Below are 22,432 nucleotides of genomic sequence, written 5' to 3' on the forward strand. Positions count from 1 at the left end.
TGAGAGCACAACGTCTTAACTTTATTTATGTTATTATTATATATTACTGTCTATACATATCTACATACACACTGAGTTTTCTTTTAGTGGTCTACTGTGACTATCTACATTTACAATGCATTCTCTTCTGGTGCATATTGTAGAATATGAATGATTCTTAGTGCAAGCGCATGCTTCAGTACTTTTCTTTTTAGTGTCTCTGTGGTGTTTGGTGCTGGCGTCCTTGCCCAGGATCAATCCAACTTGCTGTACGCTACATCAACTCTCTTAAACACTCTTCAAAGAAGTGTGTCAGTGCATCCCCATATAGTATGTGTAAGTGCTGTGTAAGTGTACTTATGTGTTATAGCTGCAGGATCCTGGTCTGGAGGTCAGCAACATCATGATGAGTTTCCACAATTGCCACTCTCATATTCTCTCTCCATCTTTTGATTGGTCATTTGTCTTTTTGGTCCAATGAGAAGGCAGAGTTCTAGAAGCTCCTCGGATCATCAGTGTTGAGCAGTTTGGTCCTTCTTTCTTCTTTCTTTGGGAAGCTGACAAGCTGTAAAGTAGAAGAAGTCCCAGTAGCTCTCTTCTCTCCTCTTTTCTTTCTCTAGTGCGCTCTTTAGTCCACAAGCAGTGGCAGGTTGAAGCTAGCGCCGCAGTAAATAAACTCTGCTAGTACATATCTGTGGATTAGCCATCCTAGATTAGGATGCACTTAATTGAGTGTGCGTGTGTGTGTATGTGTGTGTGTGTGTGTGTGTGTGTGTATTGTGGGATTGGACAGGGGTTGTGTATAGACAGGAGGACGGGATCGGACGATGGGAGAATGACGTAGAATGTTCTGCTGGGCTCTAGAGCACGTTCTCAAAGAGCTGCATGGAGTTCATGATGTTCTCGTCCTGGAAGACAAACAAACAAGACAGACTGTTGAACGAATGTTATGAGTCTGGTTCTTGTTCCCACAATGAAATCTCTGTCCGTCTGTCTGTCTGTCCGTTCGCATGTTAGTCACACGTGATATCTCAGACAGCACTGGCCCGATTTTGACAAAACTTGGGTGAATGATGCATCTTGCCATGAAGATCTGACATTTACAAAGTTATACTGATTGCCCAAGGCGGGAGCTACACTAATTAACTGACATTTGCAAGTCACACCAGAGAGGAAGATGCGAAGTGAGAGGGATAACTGGATCCAAAAAATGCAGGTGGCGTTTTTTTATTTATTTAGTTTTGGCTCACCAAGTGAGTAGTTTTTGTATGGAGGTCAATGAGAGAGTGTCAAATTTGGTTAACAAACAATGTAATGGCTTATTTGCTACATGTGGCTCATTTGATCAAAAATAAGTTTAGTAGTGCTTAGCTTGTTATGAGTGAACTGATATAGGGGCGGCAGGTAGCCTAGTGGTTAGAGCGTTGAGCCAGTAACTGAAAGGTTGCTGGATCGATTCCCTGAGCTGACAAAGTAAAACTCTGTTGTTCTGCCCCTGAACAAGGCAGTTAACCCACTGTTCCCAGGTAGGCCGTCATTGTAAATAGGAATTTGTTCTTAACTAACTTGCCTAGTTAAATAAAGGTTAAATATAAGTAGCACACCTGGCAACTTTGAAAACCCCCCAATTTATATTGAAGTGGTGCCTGTTGTTCACACATGTATTGGCTAGAATGTCCCCACCTGATCTTGCTGCCTTCCATTTTTTTTAAAGACATTTCTTGTTTAACACATTGTTAAAGAGGCAACTTGAGTATCTGGCCCATATAATGGATAATCTGTGGTCACACACAATAACTGAAATGTATTACTCACACATGATATCTCAATTGGCCCAATGGGGGGAGCTGCATCATTTGCGGGGGACATGTTTACTGTTGCCTTGTTAATCCATAGTACAACAGAAATACGTATGTTCACAGCCACAGTAGCCAACCCCCTAAGTATTATCATAAGAGCAGGATTGGTGCTCCAGCCCAAGAGTATCTGGCCTGTTTACTTCAAATCCACCATTCAATACAATACAACTTCATTTGTCCATGTTACAGCGAACAACAGAAATGTGTCTTCTGCACTCATTACTCATAACTCCCCAGATAGCACACATCTCTCACACACAGTTGAGAGGAGCTCAGGTCATGGCAGTTGCTTCTTCCAGGATGCTTATCGGTGGCTGCTTGTCCCTTGATTTTTCAAATATATACACTACCGTTCAAAAGTTTGGAGTCACTTAGAAATGTCCTTGTTTTTGAAAGAAAATCAAGTTTTTTTGTCCATTAAAATAAATTCAAAGTGATCAGAAATACCTTGTAGATATTGTTAATGTTGTAAATGACTATTGTACCTGGAAACGGCAGATTTTTTATGGAATATCTACATAGGCGCACAGAGGCCCATTATCAGCAACCATCACTCCTGTGTTCCAATGGCACGTTGTGTTAGCTAATCCAAGTTTATAATTTTAAAAGGTTAATTGATCATTAGAAAACCCTTTTTCAATTATGTTAGCACATCTGAAAACTGTTGTTCTGATTAAAGAAGCAATAAAACTGGCCTTCTTTAGACTAGTTGAGTATCTGCAGCATCTGGATTTGTGGGTTAGATTACAGGCTCAAAATGGCCAGAAACAAATTACTTTCTTCTGAAACTCGTCAGTCTATTCTTGTTCTGAGAAATGAAGGCTATTCCATGCGAGAAATTGCCAAGAAACTGAAGATCTCATACAACGCTGTGTGCTACTCCCTTCACAGAACAGCGCAAACTGGCCCTAACCAGAATAGAAAGAGGAATGGGAGGCCCCGGTGCACAACTGAGCAAGAGGACAAGTACATTAGAGTGTCTAGTTTGAGAAACAGACGCCTCACAAGTCCTCAAATGGCAGCTTCATTAAATAGTACCCGCAAAACACCAGTCTCAACGTCAACAGGGAAGAGGCAACTCCGTGATGCTGGCCTTCTAGGCAGAGTTCCTCTGTCCAGTGTTCTTTTGCCCATCTTAATCTTTTATTTTTATTGGACAGTCTGAGATATGGCTTTTTCTTTGCACCTCTGCCTATAATACCAGCATCCTGGAGTCACCTCTTCCCTGTTGACGTTGAGACTGGTGTTTTGCCACCTGTTACTGCATTGACAGCCAACGGCCACCTATTTCTTTACCACTACATCACTGGTTCTGATGGTATTTGATGAAGACATTGACACTGTACTAGCTAAAACATGTCAGCTAGATAACAACATAGATGCAGTTCCCTTAGCACATACTGCAAATATTGTGCATCACCAAATGTTCCTCTCTGGGTTCCCAGAAGCATTTCATTGTACTATGTGCATGTGACCATTAAACTTTGACTATATGTTTTGGTGCTTTCATCACAAACTAAACAATTATTATTCTTAACCACCCCACTACCAGAAAAGCTCATAATTCAGTAAGCTAATAATGATAATTCCAAGGTGGCATCCTGCTATGTTGAAAGATCATGAGAGAGGACACAGAACACTCAATGCACAAAACCACTTGCCCTGTGCTGGTCCCAGCCTGTTATGTGAATAGTGTATCAGAGGATTGGGTACTGCGGCAGTATACATACACATTTCCACTGTACGTCTTATGGCTAATGTTGAAAAAATCTGTTAACGGTTTGTAATGAATGATACTGCAACACTCAACGGTGTTATGATTGGTTTCATAGAGGTGTTACGAATGCCTTATGCATACCCCCTTCAAGTGATTCTGTTAACGTTGTCTATGTCTTTTATTAATTATGTCAAAGTGTGAGGTAGCGCACAGGTCTGCTGATGCATGTTTTGTAACTGTGGTACCTTCTGACAGGTCTCAATGAACTCCTCAATGGTCACCACTCCATCTCTGTTTCTGTCCATTTTCTGAAGAAAGAAGAAAGGAATGGAGGGAGGAATGGAGAGAGGGAGGAGCAGAATGAATGAAGTAAGGAGAGAAGACGAGAGCATGTTCAGTAAGTAAGAAGCATTTTGTTGAGGCGTGTGTGCATGTTGTGTGTGCATGTTGAGCGAGTGTGTTTGTGAGCACAGCGCTGTGTGCACCTGGAAGAACTTATCCACATGTTCAGAGGGTGCCTCATCCCGTACACTTGGGTATGTGTACCTGCCCATCATATCATAGATGGACTTCATAATAGCCAGCATCTCCTGAGAGAGAGGGAGAGAGAGGGAGACAGAGAAAGAAAGAGCGAAGAGACAGAGGGAGAGAGGGGTCATAGTTTACCGTGATGTATCTAAAGCTACAGATGGAGGATCTTAATTTGAGCCACTTTGCTACAGCAGGTAAATAATCCTGCAGCAACAGGAAATGTGAATGATTATGTGGATAATAATGAAATAAATAATTTTAGGGGTTGATACACTTTTCATGAGGGCAAATCAAGTCTGAAATTTTAAGTGGAAATTACAGACTTTAGAAGCCTTTTTAAAATCTTGAATACACTACACGTTTGCATTTCCTGCCGTGCAGAAAAAATCTCAGTAACTAAATAGTACTCAAATTAAGATCCTACATCTGTAGCCAATCATTTAGATATGTGGTGTTTCTATGGTGGCCAATCACAGTGTACCTCTTTAGTGATGTATCCATCCTTGTTGATGTCATACAGGTTGAAGGCCCAGTTGAGTTTCTCTGTGACTGACCCTCTCAGAAGAACAGACAGGCCAATCACAAAGTCCTCAAAACGAATGGAGCCATTTCTGTCCATATCAAACGCATTGAACAGGAAATGTGCATAGGTGGTGGCGTCTGTAGGAGAGTGGGGCGGGGGGAGAAGAGAGGAACATAAGAAAGGAAAGATAAGTGAGGTAGTGTACAGGAAAAGGGTTGAAGAAGGGAGAGAGAGGTTAGGGGAAAAGGGATGAGGAGAGGAGAGAGATGGAGGGGAGAAAAGAATGTTGGGGGTAGGCAGACATTCAAATAATCAGTAACCATAAGCTTTTCCTGTTATTCTCCCTGTAGTTCAGGTGTGCTTTTGTCATATTCCAGGCACAAAGAGACAGAGAGTAGCTTCAATGGAGATAGTTATATCCGCTCACCTCCTTGGGGAAAGAACTGAGAATAGATGGTCTTGAACGTCTCTTCGTCAACCAAACCACTCGGACACTCCTACGAGAAAGACAGAGAGAGAGAAAGACAGAGAGAGAGAGAGAGAGATAAAGAGAGTTACAGGGAAATTAGCCATATGCCTATTAATGGTGAAGTAATTTCAGTACATCAATAAGCTCAAATCTACTCTACATTCTTATGTAGAACTCCAAACTGCCCACAAATAAAGATCCAAGCTCAACCTGCTAAAATAAAGGCAAAAAAAAAAAACTCCCAAATACAGTCCTACAGCCTCCCTACCCCATCCTCTCTGCTCCCCTACGTACATTCTTGAAGCCCCTGTATAGTGACTGGAGCTCCTTCTTGGTGAACTTGGTCTGAACCTGCAGCTGGTCCAAGCCTTCTGGCTGGTGACGAACTATAGACAGCTCCAAATCACTGTCACTACTGTCTGTAAGAGGAAAGAGCGGGTAAGAGGGAGAGAGAGAGGGAGAGAGAGAGAGAAAAGAGAAGGGGATAGAGAGAAGGAGAGGGGAAAGAGAGGGAGAGAGGAAGGACAGTGGGAGAGAGGGATGGGGAGACCATGGCAGGCAGGGAAAGAGAGGAAGAGGGAAAACAAATGTAAGGGGTGGAAAGAGCGGCCAGATTAAGAGTTAGAAAGAAATTGAAGAATAGTGAGATAAAAAAAAGGAGGACTCAAAAAGAGAGGGAGGTACTTTCTTTTAAAGTGTGATCTTTGCAGAGAAACTACGTTTTCTGTTAGTTTTTACTTATTACATTTGAGTGAACAGGTGCCAAATTAGTAATATTCAATAACAAGGCATTGAAAGAAATTAATTCTGAAATATCCAATGATTTAAAAAAAATGTGTATTAGTCCTACTCGTTCTAACAAAGTAAGAGAAAGCACTAACACTGTGAGAAAGAAAAGCAAGATAGCTCAAAAAAATGGGGAGTTTCTAGAAACCAAGAGATTTCTATTGCTTCCATACTCACCATCTTTAAACACACACGAGAGAGAGAGAGAGAGAGAGAGAGAGAGAGAGAGAGAGAGAGAGAGAGAGAGAGAGAGAGAGAGAGAGAGAGACAGAGAAATGTAAAGACAGTTAACGGAGTAAAGAGAGGTATAGAGAGACAGTGAGAAAAGAGAAGAAAAAAAACAGAGAAAATGGTCAAGTCAATAATTGTGGAACGCAGATACTGACTAGGGAGAACAGGAGAGGAACAGACAATCTTTATAAATGCAGTTAGTCCCACTCTCTCCCTCCATACTCCCACCATACTACCTCTCTCTCTGACACTTTCTCTCTGTCTCCATCTCCCTCCATCCAACCTCTCTCTCCCTCTCACCATCCAACCTCTCTCTCCCCCTCTCTTTCTCCCTCCATCCCCATCTCTCTTACCAGTCTCTGTGATGTCGATGAGTCCCAGTAAGTGCATCAATTTGAGGAACATTAGTACAAGGCTGACTCCCACCTGACACTCAACTCCCCTTCTTCCTCAGTCTTTCCGTCTTTTTGTTTCCCCAAGAGTGAAAATTCTGTCTCTCTGTCCTCTCTCCCTCAGTTATCTCTCCCTCCGTACCCACTTTCCCTCTGCCAGTCTCTCAATAAAATACCATCTGTCTCTCAAACTAAAGACAGATATTGCTTTGGATCCTTGGGATGCTTTAACGTTCCAGAGAGTTCTACGGTTCTAGAGAGAACAGTTCCAACTGTGATTCAGAGAGATTTAAGTAGAAGCCATGAAAAGCGATTGGACCAGATTCAACCTCAATGATATCCAAAAGGACCTAAAACAGCCTTTCAAATAAAACTGAAACTACAAGGAACAAATACAATCCTTCTTTCCATGTGAATTCTTAAGCTGTTTTCCCAAAAGATTATTCCGATTGTTTACTAATTGTCCCGTCATTATACTCCCAAGTCCTGGGACATCCAGGTGAGAGGTTACACATTTCATCCCGCTGAATCAAACTCTGATGAGCCAACAGACATGCGTCACTTAATTAACAGTGTAAATTTACTCTCTTCCATCCCTACTTATTTCCTTGGCTTCCCCTCCTCCTCTCATTCTCTTCATCCCATTAACCCGTGGAGTCCTGTAAAAACTACCCACAGATACAGACAGAACCTACCACATTTATTTTTTAAATAATTGTGAGAAAAAAAAACACATTTAGGGACAGTTCCATCGACAAAGGAAATCCCACGCACTCTCTGCGTACAAGACAAATCTGTAACAAGAAGTCTGCATCCATTATGAAGATGTTTAACAAGATGTTTCCACAACATTAACACAGCACTTGTTAGTGAACCCATTTGCCATTGAGGAGTCAGTGTAGATGGCTGCATCTCAATAGTCTAAAGTGGCTTTCTCTCCTCGTCTTCTTTCCTTCATCTGCTCTGATCTGACAGAATAAGACAGATGGAAGCTGACACCCAATAGACATGCGCCATATTGTTATCACCATCTGTTTCAGATAGGTGCAAATGAAGGAGAGGAGACAAGGAAAGGAAGACTCTTTAGTTTAGAGTAATGAGACCCAGCCATCTGTCCTAAATCCCATGTCCCCAGCAGGCTCTGTGATCCAGTTCAAGTCTAATTGTTCTCATCTCTCCAGAGTTCATAAACACAGCTCTCAGCAGGATGACACTTCACACAGGATGCATCCAAAATGGCTCTGTGGGCCCTGGTCAAAAGTAGTGCACTATATAAGGAATAGGGTGCCATTTGGGACAAATCCACAGTCAGACACAGTCAGAACATATACAGCTTTGCTGTAATTCACTGGACGCTGGTTCACTCAAGGCCTGTGACACTTGCCAAAAACTCCTGTTATTTAAACGTTGTCATACCAATGATTTTCAACTCACACTCACACACACACACACACACACACACACACACACACACACAAAGACCCCATTGCGATAAAAACAGGGGGTGATCAATACTGTCCTCTGGTGGCAGTAGAAATGAAGTAGTAGGCAGGAGTCCAAGCAGTATTGATCAGTCGACGGCCATTATTACATTAATGGCCAGACTCTCTCATCTAACTGACGCCACATACAATCCAGAATACACAGCACCACCACACATGCCAGAAATAAATCAAACAGATCCAAAATACAACACACATTAGGACTGGTAAAAAGTCTCATTTCAAAAGCAACAACTAGGGATTTGTGTGTTACACAAACACACACACACACACACACACACACACACACACACACACACACACACACACACACACACACACACACACACACACACACACAAACAGACACCAATACCCATTATTGGATGGTGGTTAATGGTGCTAGGTGGATATACATCATGTAGCTGGTAAAACCGATGCCCTTATTTGACTGCTGATCGATTTGGCTATGTAACTATTATTATTATTATGGCTATGTGACTTTGTATTTCTCTATTTCCCTTTCTGCTGGGACTGAGTGTATATCAGAGGGGCACTTAAGAAAGAAAGTGAGAGAGATTGAGAGAGAGAAAAATGAGGAAAAACTATTGCCGGGACACTTTTGAACAGTGGGAGAGGATTCTGGGGACCATTGCGGGATGGCCAGTGTCCTTCATGGTCCTGGCAAAGTACTGCAGGCTCCACATTTAGGCGGTCTCAAAGAAAGCCTGTTCGATACTGCATGTATAATTAATGCTAGGTAATGCTAGACCTGGGTGTCGGCCATGCCTCTCTGAAGATGAGAGAGATGGAGAGAGAGGGAGGGAGGAGGAGAGAGAATGGTGCACTGTGGAAGGACTGAGAGGGAGAAGGGAGAAAGAGAGAGAGAGAGAGAGTGACCCTCAGATTAAACAGACACACGACAAATTTTAAAACAAATCCAATTTTGATAAACTCCCATATCTATTGCGTGAAATACCTTGGTGTGCCATCACAGCAGCAATACTTGTGACCTGTTGCCACAAGAAAAGGGGCAACCAGTGAAGAACAAACACCATTGTAAATACAACCCATATTTATGTTTATTTATTTTGTTTCCCGTGCCAATAAAGCCATTTGAATTTAATTGAATTGAATTGAGAGAGAGAGAGAGAGAACATATCTCACCAGGGTGGCCAGGCAGGATGTTAAGAAGAAGAAGAGAGATGCATTGTAGAGGAATTGAGAGCGAGAAGAGAGGACAGAAGTTTGGGTTCAGAAAAATAGAACAAAAGAATACTATGAATAATGGGTGAACCACTCCTTCACAAAAAACTGCATGATCAACATGATTCACCATCGCCACCTTCGCTTGAGTCTATCCACAGGAGCAATGAATGTGTCAAATACTACATTTACCTGATCCATAGATAATAAGATAAAAGGCACATATGGAATTATACTACTCTCTAATGCTTATGATGTCTGTGATAAGTCTGAACCGAAGCACTTTAATGTGGGGTTGAAGGCTTTCTATTGTAATTGATTTGGCACAGTGGCTACAGAACACTTTGTCTGGCCTTTGGCCTACAACTATATATTATTCAGGGAACTTTATAGAATCTGAATGATGTTATTCTCTACAGTAAACTTGACTTTAATGCCCACTAAAACATTTTTTCTCTTGAGAGATATTTCCTAATCGATACCACAATCGCCTGTCTCAGAATGCCCAACTGCCCTACCCCAGCCTTAGAAGATGGCAGCTTTATGTTTGGTTAAGTTGACTAATTCAATTGTTGGGAACATATATAGAGTGTGCAACTTTCTTTCTATACTATCTTAGAATCTATCAAATGCCAAAATAGCAAACACCAAATGCCCTATCCCAGATACTAGTTACCCAGATACCACATAGGGGCGGCAGGGTAGCCTAGTGGTTAGAGCGTTGGACTAGTAACCGGAAGGTTACAAGTTCAAACCCCCAAGCTGACAAGTTGTTGTTCTGCCCCTGAACAGGCAGTTAACCCACTGTTCCTAGGCCGTCATTGAAAATAAGAATTTGTTCTTAACTGAATAAAGGTAAAATAAAAAATAGAAAAATCCACTTTGCCTCCCAAATACAAGATGCAGTTTGAACACCCAACCTCAGATAGCAGATAGTTAATGCCCTGCCTTAGCTGAAACATTGAGCTAAATGCCATGTGCCCATTTGTGAACATGGAATAAAAAGATACAGACCCCCAGCATTTTTGCTTCCCTGCCATTTCATTGGATTTCTAGCCTACTGGAGCCTCATCAGGGCCCTTACCTTCAAAGGAGGACATGGGCTCCAGGATGCCAAAGCCCTTGAGCACGGCCACAAACATGATCATGACCACACCAATGGCAAACAGCTCCATGCCCTGGATCTGAAACCCCATGGCTGGGAGAGGAGCCCGCTGAGGGAAAGCCCACACACAGAGGCCTGGTGCCCGGGGAAAGGGGGAGGGGGGAGGGGGGAAGACTCCAGCAGGTGCAAGGTTAATGATAGTGATAGTCGCTGTCTTTGAACAACAGATGCTAGGCTATCCACCAGTCAGTCAGGTAGGCTAGGTACTTGGAGGCTTGGCTAAGCTTATCAGCTGGTGCTAACATAACGAGCAGGGCAGCATGAAAGAATGGACAAGAAAATGGATGTAAAATGTCAAAGATTATGGAATGGAAAATATTAAAAAGTGGGTAGACATGGGGAAAAAACGCTCTCTTTAGATCTGACCTTGTGGGAAAATAGAGGTTGAGTCCAAGGCCACTTATTTTGGTGGTGAGGAGCGGTCTAAAGTAAACTTTGTTGTCATTCCTACACAGTTGTTCTCAAAAATCCAGACAGATAGCCATTGATAGAGCATCGCTGTACACCTTTACAGTCCAAATAGTAAACGTCAATCATCTTAGAGCCGTCATTTTGGGGGACTGAATGACTGAATCATCTCTGGATAAAATCACCTTCAGGAACTACAGAGAATTCCAATCGATGTTCTGTGATATCCGGTTCATGATCTGTTTTAAAACTGTGAATCGTTGAAGTGAATCAGATGACTAACTTGCTGAGTCAGGAAGGTGTGTAGAAGTGATGAGAGTGAAATCCTACACCTCACTGTGATCATCTCATCTTTCCCACGATATAAACAGAAATATAAGAACATCCACAACATAAAGAAACAGAATCTATGAACTTAAAACAGTCCCTCTCTGTGAATGAAACACAATACCGGGTGCCTTTCCTTCCTTCCTTCCTTCCTTATTTTAGATCTTGTCATAGTATACAATATGTGTAAATCAATCAGTTAATCAATCAATCCACAATATAATCAATACTATAATTGACAGATCAATAGACTAGTTAAATATCAGTACTCTAGTCTCTGATAATTCACCAAACACCACTTTCTAAGACGTTACGAACAATCTTTGCACTTATTTCTCTTTGTTTCCCGACCATTCCTTCCTCTTTCTCTCAGTAACACTTGGTCCAGTCCAGTCCAATCGAATCTGGTCCAGATCTGGTTGGGTTCACGCCAGGTTCGATGTGATTCACGCTAATGCGGTTCACACGGCCAGTATTTTCAGTCCAGTTTATTCCAGGTAGTGACTACATAGGGTTCCGGAGGATTGGGTCTGTGTAGAGCTGAGAGGTGTCCGATGGACTGAAGAGCTACCAGCAAGCACCGCCCATCCCTTACCGCCAGTAGCCTTCCCTTCTCTCCTCTTCTGCGCTCTCTCTCTCTCTCCCCCCCACCCTCCTTTCATCTCTCTCTTTCCCCTCTGTCCCGTAAGAAACCACAGATGATGAAGCTACAGTGGGCAGTCCAGTGACTCTCTTCATCCACTCCAAACCTCCTCTCTTTCTGTCCATATAGCCCCTCCTCTCCTCCCTCTGTTCATCTCATCCGTCTCACCTCTCTTTCCAGCCGACCTCCATCCCCCACATTTATTCCTTCACACTTTCTAACCACAGGCTCAGTATCTCATTTGGTTCCCTATTTTATTCTCTTCATCTATCTCCCATTCGATCTCTCTCTCTCTCTCCCTCTCTTCTCTTTCTGACCACCTTCCCCCTCTCATCTTCTCTTTTCAGACGTAGTGCTTGGGGACCAGGGGTGAAGTCACATTTCCAGACTGAGACAGAAGGCCCGATAGGAGGATCAAGCACACACACACACACACACACACACACACACACACACACACACACACACACACACACACACACACACACACACACACACACACAGCAAGTGCTAGACAAGGGCTGTGTTCAGAAGACAATAAAAGGAGATGTTTCTGTATGTGTGTATGTGCCCACTTGTGTGAGACATATCTGTGGATAAGTGGTGGAACACTGAGGATAAGATACAGTAGTTGATGAGTGTGGACTTGCTAATGCTTTGAGTAAGATGGCGATGGAGACGTGTGTGTGTGTGTAAGCGCTCGCTAATGCATTGATGCAGATGGCTGGGAGACAGCGAGAGGCCAGAGTGAGAGAGATCAATGAACCTGTGCTGAGCCTCTCCCCTGTCATCTGCTCTTAACTCCACAGCACTAACTATACCACTCCATATCCTTATATCTATACACTACAAGCATCAATACTCTGACATGTTAGGGAAGCCTTCTTGGCAATTAGATAGACATATAACCTGTGATCCTAAATGTGTGCATGTATGTCTGTATGTATGTCTGTCTGTCTGTCTGTCTGTGAATACCAGTTGGAAAGTTTACCCTCACGAAAACACTTAGCTACTGTAAATCTCACCCTACAGTATGTCGCTCCAGTCACTCAATACCCACAGTGATTTGGTTCCACAGAGTGGTGTGGTGTGTGTGTGTGTGTGTGTGTGTGTGTGTGTGTGTGTGTGTGTGTGTGTGTGTGTGTGTGTGTGTGTGTGTGTTTGTGTGTGTGTGTGCGTGTGTGCGTGTGTGCGTGTGTGCGTGTGTGCTGCTGCGGCTGCGAGGGGAGAGACAGACGGCTGATCAATGGAGGCATTTTAGCCAGCATCACTGCAAATATCAGCTCATTATCTAATTTGTTCAACACAAAAAACATAGTTTGCTTCAGAGCAGACAGACAGGAAAGAGCTGAATGTCTGGTATCTGGTCAGTGAGTGGATCATCATTAGCTCCAGACCCAGCCTCTGGACAGCTGAGCCATAGATCGCCTGAGGATTGAGCCATGCTATTCGTATCTGGCTGGGGAAAACAGTCCTACTCTAACAGAGTCCAACACACAAACAGACAAGATACACACCAATATGGACATGTCTAAATACTGCTTTTAAACACCGTAGAGCCATATTCAGAACAGGACTTACTGAGGAAAGAGAGGGAGGGAGTGGAAAGAGAGAGATGGTACATGTGATGGTGTACAATGCCTGAGCAGTGGTATCTAGCAGCATTATGGTGACAGTCAGACAGAGAACATGAGTATAGAAATAAACAGCATAGAGAGAAAAAGCCACAGTAGAGAGGTCGAGAGTAAGGTGAAAGCCAGAGAGAAGAGTAGTAGAGAGTGGGGTGAGAGCCTACCTGAGCGGTGGTAGCGTGCAGCCCTATGGTGACAGTCAGACAGACAGCTGGGGCGAGACAGACGCCTCCTGGCCTCCAGGGAGAGAGCTGCCATCACAGCACCCATAGCAACCAGGCGAGACCAGACAGCACAAGGTGACAAGAGAATAAACTAGACTAGACAAGACGAGACTTCAGCTCTGAATAGAGATGCCACAAATGCCAAACTAAAGACTCCAATGAGATGACACTAGAAGAATCGATGCAAGATTCCAACGAGAAGAGACAGCTACGATTGGAGAAAAACTAGTCACAACTTAACACGTCAATGAGACACACGCAAAGTGATCCACTCAGTAAATAAAGTAACAAAAAACGCGAACTCTCAGATAATAACTATCCTACCCGTCATATCAAACTACAGACCGATAGATCAACTGATGCTGAAAACTGTGTGGAGAGGGCAGACAGTGTGTGTGTGTCACATTTCCCAGTCTGTTTGGAGTTTGTGACACTGGGCTTGAGTCAGAGATGAAGAGAGAGAGAGAGAGAGAGAGAGAGAGAGAGAGAGAGAGAGAGAGAGAGAGAGAGAGAGAGAGAGAGAGAGAGGGAGAGAGAGAGAGGGAGAGAGATCAAACAGGACATTCTAAAGAGCCTGACCTTTCACATGAAACATCACACACTTCCACCACTTTCTTCTCTTCTTCTCTCTGTCTGTTTCTCTCACTCTGTCCACATTCCTCACATTTAAGTACCCTTCAACTCCCCTTCCCGCTCTCCTATCTTGTTCCATGATCACATGTGAAAGACTTTAAATATACCACCTGTAACACGTGTGTACCTGAGGAACTGTACAAACTGTTGTAAAAGTTGGGTCTTAACTACGTAACCACACAAAGTACAAAATTTATCATATAACCATGCTAAGGAGACTTTTATCTCCCTCACCAACTTCAAACATCTGCTATCTGAGCAGTTAACCGATCGCTGCAGCTGTACATAGTCTATCGGTAAATAGCCCACCCATTTTTACCTACCTCATCCCCACACTGTTTTTATTTATTTACTTTTCTGCTCTTTTGCACACCAATATCTCTACCTGTACATGACCATCTGATCATTTATCACTCCAGTGTTATTAACCAGCAAAATTGTAATTATTCGCCTACCTCCTCATGCCTTTTGCACACAATGTATATAGACTCCCCTTTTTTTTTTCTTTTTTTCTTTTTCTACTGTGTTATTGACTTGTTAATTGTTTACTTACTCCATGTGTAACTTTGTGTTGTCTGTTCACACTGCTATGCTTTATCTTGGCCAGGTCGCAGTTGCAAATGAGAACTTGTTCTCAACTAGCCTACCTGGTTAAATAAAGGTGAAATAAAAAAAATTTAAAAAATAAAAGGACAAAATCCAAGCTGTGTAATGATTTACAATACCCACTAGAGGGCGGTAACATCATGTATGCAGCAGAGTCACATTAACCTAAATACGGCTCTGGTATACAGTGATGCTGACAGGTTTGTGATCTGATATCTTCAGTCCTCATTGTCAGTCAATTAGAGATGAAACATGGGAGGATGGATCCAATGAGAGTTCAGCCTATTTAAAGAATCACATGAAGTGTTACTCAGCTGTTCTCCAGAAACAGTCACGATCATGTAACATGTGTAGGTCTACAATGTATCACGTGGTTGGTCACTCCTATGTTCCTGTTCAGTGTCTCAGTGCCACAAGGATGTAATCGATTCAAAACAGGAACCCAAATGGAAACAAAAGAAACCCATTCGATTACACATATGAGGCAACAGAATATGTTTTTTTTTTTTAGATATGTCGAAAAAATTGTTTTAATTCATTCATTCCAAAATAATGGTCTAGCAGGTAAAGTTGAAGGGGAATTTCACCCTGGCTCTGCGACAGTACCTACAGTGCCTTGCGAAAGTATTCGGCCCCCTTGAACTTTGCGACCTTTTGCCACATTTCAGGCTTCAAACATAAAGATATAAAACTGTATTTTTTTGTGAAGAATCAACAACAAGTGGGACACAATCATGAAGTGGAACGACATTTATTGGATATTTCAAACTTTTTTAACAAATCAAAAACTGAAAAATTGGGCGTGCAAAATTATTCAGCCCCCTTAAGTTAATACTTTGTAGCGCCACCTTTTGCTGCGATTACAGCTGTAAGTCGCTTGGGGTATGTCTCTATCAGTTTTGCACATCGAGAGACTGAAATTTTTTCCCATTCCTCCTTGCAAAACAGCTCGAGCTCAGTGAGGTTGGATGGAGAGCATTTGTGAACAGCAGTTTTCAGTTCTTTCCACAGATTCTCAATTGGATTCAGGTCTGGACTTTGACTTGGCCATTCTAACACCTGGATATGTTTATTTTTGAACCATTCCATTGTAGATTTTGCTTTATGTTTGGATCATTGTCTTGTTGGAAGACAAATCTCCGTCCCAGTCTCAGGTCTTTTGCAGACTCCATCAGGTTTTCTTCCAGAATGGTCCTGTATTTGGCTCCACCCATCTTCCCATCAATTTTAACCATCTTCCCTGTCCCTGCTGAAGAAAAGCAGGCCCAAACCATGATGCTGCCACCACCATGTTTGAGAGTGGGGATGGTGTGTTCCGGGTGATGAGCTGTGTTGCTTTTACGCCAAACATAACGTTTTGCATTGTTGCCAAAAAGTTCCATTTTGGTTTCATCTGACCAGAGCACCTTCTTCCACATGTTTGGTGTGTCTCCCAGGTGGCTTGTGGCAAACTTTAAACAACACTTTTTATGGATATCTTTAAGAAATGGCTTTCTTCTTGCCACTCTTCCATAAAGGCCAGATTTGTGCAATATACGACTGATTGTTGTCCTATGGACAGAGTCTCCCACCTCAGCTGTAGATCTCTGCAGTTCATCCAGAGTGATCATGGGCCTCTTGGCTGCATCTCTGATCAGTCTTCTCCTTGTATGAGCTGAAAGTTTAGAGGGACGGCCAGGTCTTGGTAGATTTGCAGTGGTCTGATACTCCTTCCATTTCAATATTATCGCTTGCACAGTGCTCCTTGGGATGTTTAAAGCTTGGGAAATCTTTTTGTATCCAAATCCAGCTTTAAACTTCTTCACAACAGTATCTCGGACCTGCCTGGTGTGTTCCTTGTTCTTCATGATGCTCTCTGCGCTTTTAACAGACCTCTGAGACTATCACAGTGCAGGTGCATTTATACGGAGACTTGATTACACACAGGTGGATTGTATTTATCATCATTTGTCATTTAGGTCAACATTGGATCATTCAGAGATCCTCACTGAACTTCTGGAGAGAGTTTGCTGCACTGAAAGTAAAGGGGCTGAATAATTTTGCACGCCCAATTTTTCAGTTTTTGATTTGTTAAAAAAGTTTGAAATATCCAATAAATGTCGTTCCACTTCATGATTGTGTCCCACTTGTTGTTGATTCTTCACAAAAAAATACAGTTTTATATCTTTATGTTTGAAGCCTGAAATGTGGCAAAAGGTCGCAAAGTTCAAGGGGGCTGAATACTTTCGCAGGGCACTGTAGTTATTACTATATTAACAACATTACGTTTTTATCATAAACATCACAATTATCCAAACCACAAGCTAGAACCAGCACATTTTCATTTTACTGGTAGAATCGGGAAATGTCCATTCCCTGTGTATTCCTGTGTTGCTCCGTTGGTAGAGCAGCGCCAGGATTGAGGGTTCGATTCCCACGGGGGACCAGTATGAAAAAAGTATTCAAATGTATGCACTCACTACTGTAAATCCCTCTGGATAAGAGCGTCTGCTACGTAAATGACTAAAATGCCAACTTGAAATGTATTCGTCTGCTCAGAGTAAACCACAAATTCCTGCATTCATAGCGAATACTGATACCGCCCGGTAGGTATGCCCACAAACTAGAATAATGGTGACCAACATACAGCAGCAGAGAGGCTGTGACAGTAGGAGTGATGTTTTGATCAATTTGTGTTTTCGGGGTGGGTGAAAACAGAGTTGGGTGCTGTGGAATCGGTGAAGGTCACCAGAAGTGGTCTGGTGATAATTTATTATGTTTCCTCTGGTCAGAGGGAGCAGGTGCTTGTTAAGGTTTTCCGTTGAAAGAGAGGAGGACCAAAATGCAGCGTGGTTATTCATAAACATCTTTAATGAAGATGAAAATACGAACAATATACAAAAACAATAAACGTGAAAAAACCAAAACAGCCCTATCTGGTGCAACAAACACAGAGACAGAAACAATCGGCCACGAAGCACTCAAAGAATATGGCTGCCTAAATATCGTTCCCAATCAGAGACAACGATAAGCACCTGCCTCTGATTGAGAACCACTCTAGGCAACCATAGACTTTCCTAGACAACTCCACTAACCACAATCCCATAACCTACAAAAAAAAACCTAGACAATACACACCACATAAATACCCATGTCACACCCTGGCCTGACCAAAATAATAAAGAAAACACAAAATACTAAGGCCAGGGCGTGTCAGTGCTCCACGTTAAATGAATGGAGACAAGAGAGGTGAATTGTTTTGCTCTCAAGGAAAGGGCACCATTGAGAGGAGTGATTACTTATGTACATATAGGTAGAGTTATTAGTGACTATGCATAGATAACTACAGAGAGCAGCAGCAGCGTAGAAGGGGGGAGGGGAGGCAATGCAAATAGTCTGGGAAGCCATTTGATTCGATGCTCAGGAGTTTTATGGCTTGGGGGTAGAAGCTGTTTATAAGCCTCAAGGACCTAGACCGGTTCCCGATTGCCGTTTGGTAGCAGAGAGAACAGTCTATGACTTGGGTGCTGGAGGCTTTGACAATTTTTAGAGCCTTCCTCTGACACTGCCTGGTACAGAGGTCCTGGATGTCAAGAAGCTTGGCCCCGGCGATGTACTCGGTTGTACGCACCACCCTCTGTGGTGCCTTGCGGTCGGAGGCCGAGCAGTTACCATACCAGGCAGTGATGAAACCCGTCAGGATGCTCTCGATGGTGCAGCTGTAAAACCTTTTGAGGATATGAGGACCCATGCCAAATCTTTTCAGTCTCCTGAGGGGGAATAGGTTTTGTCGTGCCCTCTTCACAACTGTCTTTGTGTGCTTGGACCATGTTAGTTTGCTGGTGATGTGGACGCCAAGGAACTTGAAGCTCTCAACCTGCTCCACTACAGCCCAGTCGACGAGAATGGGGGCGTGCTTGGTCCTCCTTTTCCTGTAGTCCACAATAATCTCCTTTGTCGTGATCACGTTGAGGTAGAGGTTGTTGTCCTTGCATCACACGGTCAGGTCTCTGATCTCCTACCTATAGGATGTCTCATCGTTGCTGGTGATCAGGCTTACCACTGTTGTGTCATTCACAAACCTAATGATGGTGTTGGAGTCATGGCGGGCCGTGCAGTCATGAGGGAACAGGGAGTACAGGAGGGGACTGAGCACGCACCCCTGAGGGGCCCCCGTGTTGAGGATCAGCGTAGTGGATGTGTTGTTACCTACCCTTACCACCTGGGGGTGGCCCGTCAGGAAGTCCAGGATCCAGTTGCAGAGGGAGGTGTTTAGTCCCAGGGTCCTTAGTTTAGTGATGAGCTTTGTGGGCACTATGGTGTTGAACGCTGAGCTGTCGTCAATGAACAACATTCTCACATAGGTGTGCCTTTTGTCCAGGTGGGAAAGGGCAGTGTGGAGTGCAATTGAGATTGCATCATCTGTGGATCTGTTGGGGCGGTATGCGAATTGGAGTGTGTGTAGCGTTTCCAGGATGATGGTGTTGATGTGACCCATGACCAGCCTTTCACTTAGCTCCTGAAACTGATCCCAGTTTGCCCTACCAAACACACACCTGCTTACTGCATCCACTGACAACTACTCCTCCCTCCGGGCTACTATGCATACTAGGGGGTCAAAGGATTGTTGTTAGTGTTGGACTTCTTTTAAATAAAGCCCGCTTTGGGGGAGGGAGGTGGGCCAAAGCACGAAGCACTGCCCAAGACAAGTTGTAGTCTTTCAGAGACTGTGTCTGCTTGTATATTTGGCAATGAATCCGCCAATAGGAACATCGCTGAAAGAAGTCCAATAGCTCTATCGAACAAGGACAATCATATATACACCCAATTCATCTTAACTCATACCAATCCCTCTGATACAGATGACAATCACTCATTCATACTTCACCTCAGCCCTGCAGGTTTAGAGACAGCCACAGCCAGGCAATTAAAATAATACTTTTTACCCAAAAGCTAATTTCTCTCCCTTTGAAATATGCCCCCCTCTCTTTCCCTCTCGCCCTGGGTCTCACCTGCCCACATTTCTTCTCTCTCATGTTGAGAAATGAAAAGAAGTCATATCTATCACCCGCTGTCATTCCATCATCACCCCTCTCTATCTCTATTTCTCCACCTTTTCTTTTTCCATTGTCTCCTCTTTTCTCTAACTCCATCTGTCCGGGTTATTTTGAGCCAGAATGTGGTTTAGGTAACAGATCTGTAGGGTATTATGTCCCTATTTAAACTGCATGGAATTGTGAATTATGGGGATTTAGACTGTGAACTGCATTAGCCAACTTTCAAAGGGACATACTGAGTAAAGAGAGAAACGGGGAGGGTAGAGAGAGAGAGAGAGAGATCTGTTTTCAAAATAACATCTTAACAGTATAGTAACAGTCATAGCAGCCCCATTTTTGAAACTATCAGCTATCTCTTCTCTGGCATTTGGAGTTAAGAAAGAGAAGGGAGAGCAAACACTGTCATACACAAAAAAAATGCTTTCCCCGGACACCCCTAGGCTACATAACAAAGGACGGAGAAAGAGAAAGACAGCATGGGAGCAGAGAAGGTCCGAAAAAGGAGAGAACGAAAAAAGGAGAGAAAGAGAAGTACATGAGCTTGCTGATTCAGCAGTGGCAGAGAGAGTGATGAATGGATGGGTGCTGTTGGCCAGACCGACAGAGGAGGACAGAGGAGGATGGGGGGATAGGTTTGCATCTAATCAATGGCACAACGGAAGGGCAGGCATACATCTAATTAAATGTAGGTCAAAAGACAGACAGACAGACACAGACAGACAGACAGACAGACAGACAGACAGACAGACAGACCCAGAAGTCAAGGAGAACACCGAAAAACGTTAATGCCATTACAAAAACGCTGACATGCATTTGTCTTGGTGTCTGTACCAGTCTTAAAAACAACAAAATCACCCACTCACTGAAAAGTGGCAATATAGGGTTGCTAATACTAACAAACTGCCGAGAGCAAGATAGACCACAATCCAGACGGGAGGAAAGCCCAGAATGAGCGTTCCACCCTATAATGGATGAAGCACCCCACTGACCTGCTCTGCTCTGTTCTGACCCATGCTGTAACTTAATAACATCACGCTATCTAGTCTCCCACACGTATAGGTCACTGGCCTAGAAGAGCCTGGCACTATGTTGGAGAGACACACAAGAGGAAGAGATTACCTGGAGTGGGTGATCACTCCAGGTACACACTTTGATTGATTGATGCCAGCAAGCATTTTGCCTCCCTTGATAAAAAAAAAAATTAATAAATAGCCAATCAGCGTTGAGCTGAGCTCAACTGTGGGTTGTCCTGCTGCAGCAAAATTCCCCCGAAGGGAGGCCAGTTTGAATTTGGCTTCAGACCAATCAAATCACTTCTTAAGCAAAATGTCATTTTCAGAAAATCTTGTCTGTTTCTGGTCTGCTTGTGTTGATGTCCTGCAGTAGCTAGCGCCCTGGATTTGGACTTGTGGTTTTGATTTAATTCTCTGTACAGGCCAATGATTATGATCTAACCACAATGTAATATGTTGTGCCACTGGCCGGAAACCATTGAAGTTCAATATGTAGCCTAGATGTCGCCTAGTAGGTTCATGTTAACTAGCTAGCTAACTTAGCTGGTTCTGTGATTCATTGTTGTCCATGCGAGGAAGTTAAACAAGCAAGCATTTTAGCTAGGTAGCCTATAACAACAAAAACTAAAAGTGTACTGTATGACAGAGCCATAGACCGTTTTGCCAACATGTTTGAGGAGAGTGAGCAAAAAAAAATGTTTTGCTTGCAAGCACACATACACACACATACATAAATCAGTACCATGGACAGCCACATGATATTTAGCAACATTGGACAATTTGTTTGATATATCTTTCAGTTTGTTTCCAGTATATTAAACGTAAGCATATATTGCCTTGTTGATTTGATTATGTTTAAATGTTTAAGCTGAAATGGTGCTAGAATAGCGCAGGCAGTGCTCCTGTTGTCTTTGTGCTGACTTGCGGTAACTCTGTGGTTCTAAATCAGTAGATGTTTAGTAACCTGTTGAAAACATTAACTTGCTTGACTATGCTACAGGTGATATAACGGTTCGTTACATGAAATAGGCTTCTGTGTATCCAGCAGATTAGAGGGACTCACGGTAGCAAACGGACCAAAGCCTATCCCCCCTCTCTATCGCCCTTTCTCTTCCCAGTCTCCCTCTCTATCTCACTCTACCTCCACCTCGCTATGTCTTTCTCTCCCCCCTCTCCTTCCTATTTCTCTCTTGCTCGCTCTCTCTCTCTCTGTCTCTCTCGCTTTCTCTCTCTCTTTCTCTCTCCCTCTATCTGATGTTCATGATGCTGACACAGAACACTGTGACTGTGACCACAGAAACAGAATCTATAGGATATATAAGGATGTGATTCTCTCTTCCTTATCACCTTTCACTGACCTGCTAGAATAACATCCATGAAACATCAGCTTTTGATACATTGTTACATTCTAGAATAACTCTATACCTTTCAATCCTTGCGGTGCAGTTACATTATTAAGAACAGAATACAGAATAGACAGAGTGAACGCAACAGTATCATGCACTAAATATTTAAATGTGCATTTCCCATTTTACGCCACAAGGTGGCGCTAAGGAGCCATTACAGTAAACT

General features: G+C 43.1%; 1 protein-coding gene across 5 annotated transcripts in view; it reads right to left on the reverse strand.

Annotated features, from left to right (window-relative positions):
• kcnip3a (Kv channel interacting protein 3a, calsenilin) overlaps positions 1–22,432 on the reverse strand; it is a 44,402-nt gene continuing 21,970 nt past the window's right edge. Inside the window, exons 1-8 of one of the 5 annotated variants that reach the window (XM_036979968.1) lie at positions 13,561–14,019; positions 6,345–6,357; positions 5,373–5,490; positions 5,037–5,106; positions 4,568–4,746; positions 4,041–4,145; positions 3,801–3,863; positions 1–887 (exon numbers count right to left, since the gene is read on the reverse strand). In XM_036979968.1, the coding sequence (XP_036835863.1) occupies positions 840–887; positions 3,801–3,863; positions 4,041–4,145; positions 4,568–4,746; positions 5,037–5,106; positions 5,373–5,490; positions 6,345–6,357; positions 13,561–13,618 (654 nt within the window). In that variant the 5' untranslated portion in view covers positions 13,619–14,019 and the 3' untranslated portion in view covers positions 1–839. Of the gene's footprint in view, positions 888–3,800; positions 3,864–4,040; positions 4,146–4,567; positions 4,747–5,036; positions 5,107–5,372; positions 5,498–6,041; positions 6,045–6,344; positions 6,358–6,448; positions 7,447–10,258; positions 12,116–13,560; positions 14,020–16,043; positions 16,047–22,432 lie in introns of those variants that run through there. The other 4 variants (XM_021606276.2, XM_036979966.1, XM_021606277.2 and 1 more) reach the window with 4 other exon arrangements.

The sequence above is a fragment of the Oncorhynchus mykiss genome, chromosome 6 (assembly GCF_013265735.2).
Source record: "Oncorhynchus mykiss isolate Arlee chromosome 6, USDA_OmykA_1.1, whole genome shotgun sequence".
Taxonomy (NCBI): Eukaryota; Metazoa; Chordata; class Actinopteri; order Salmoniformes; family Salmonidae; genus Oncorhynchus; species Oncorhynchus mykiss.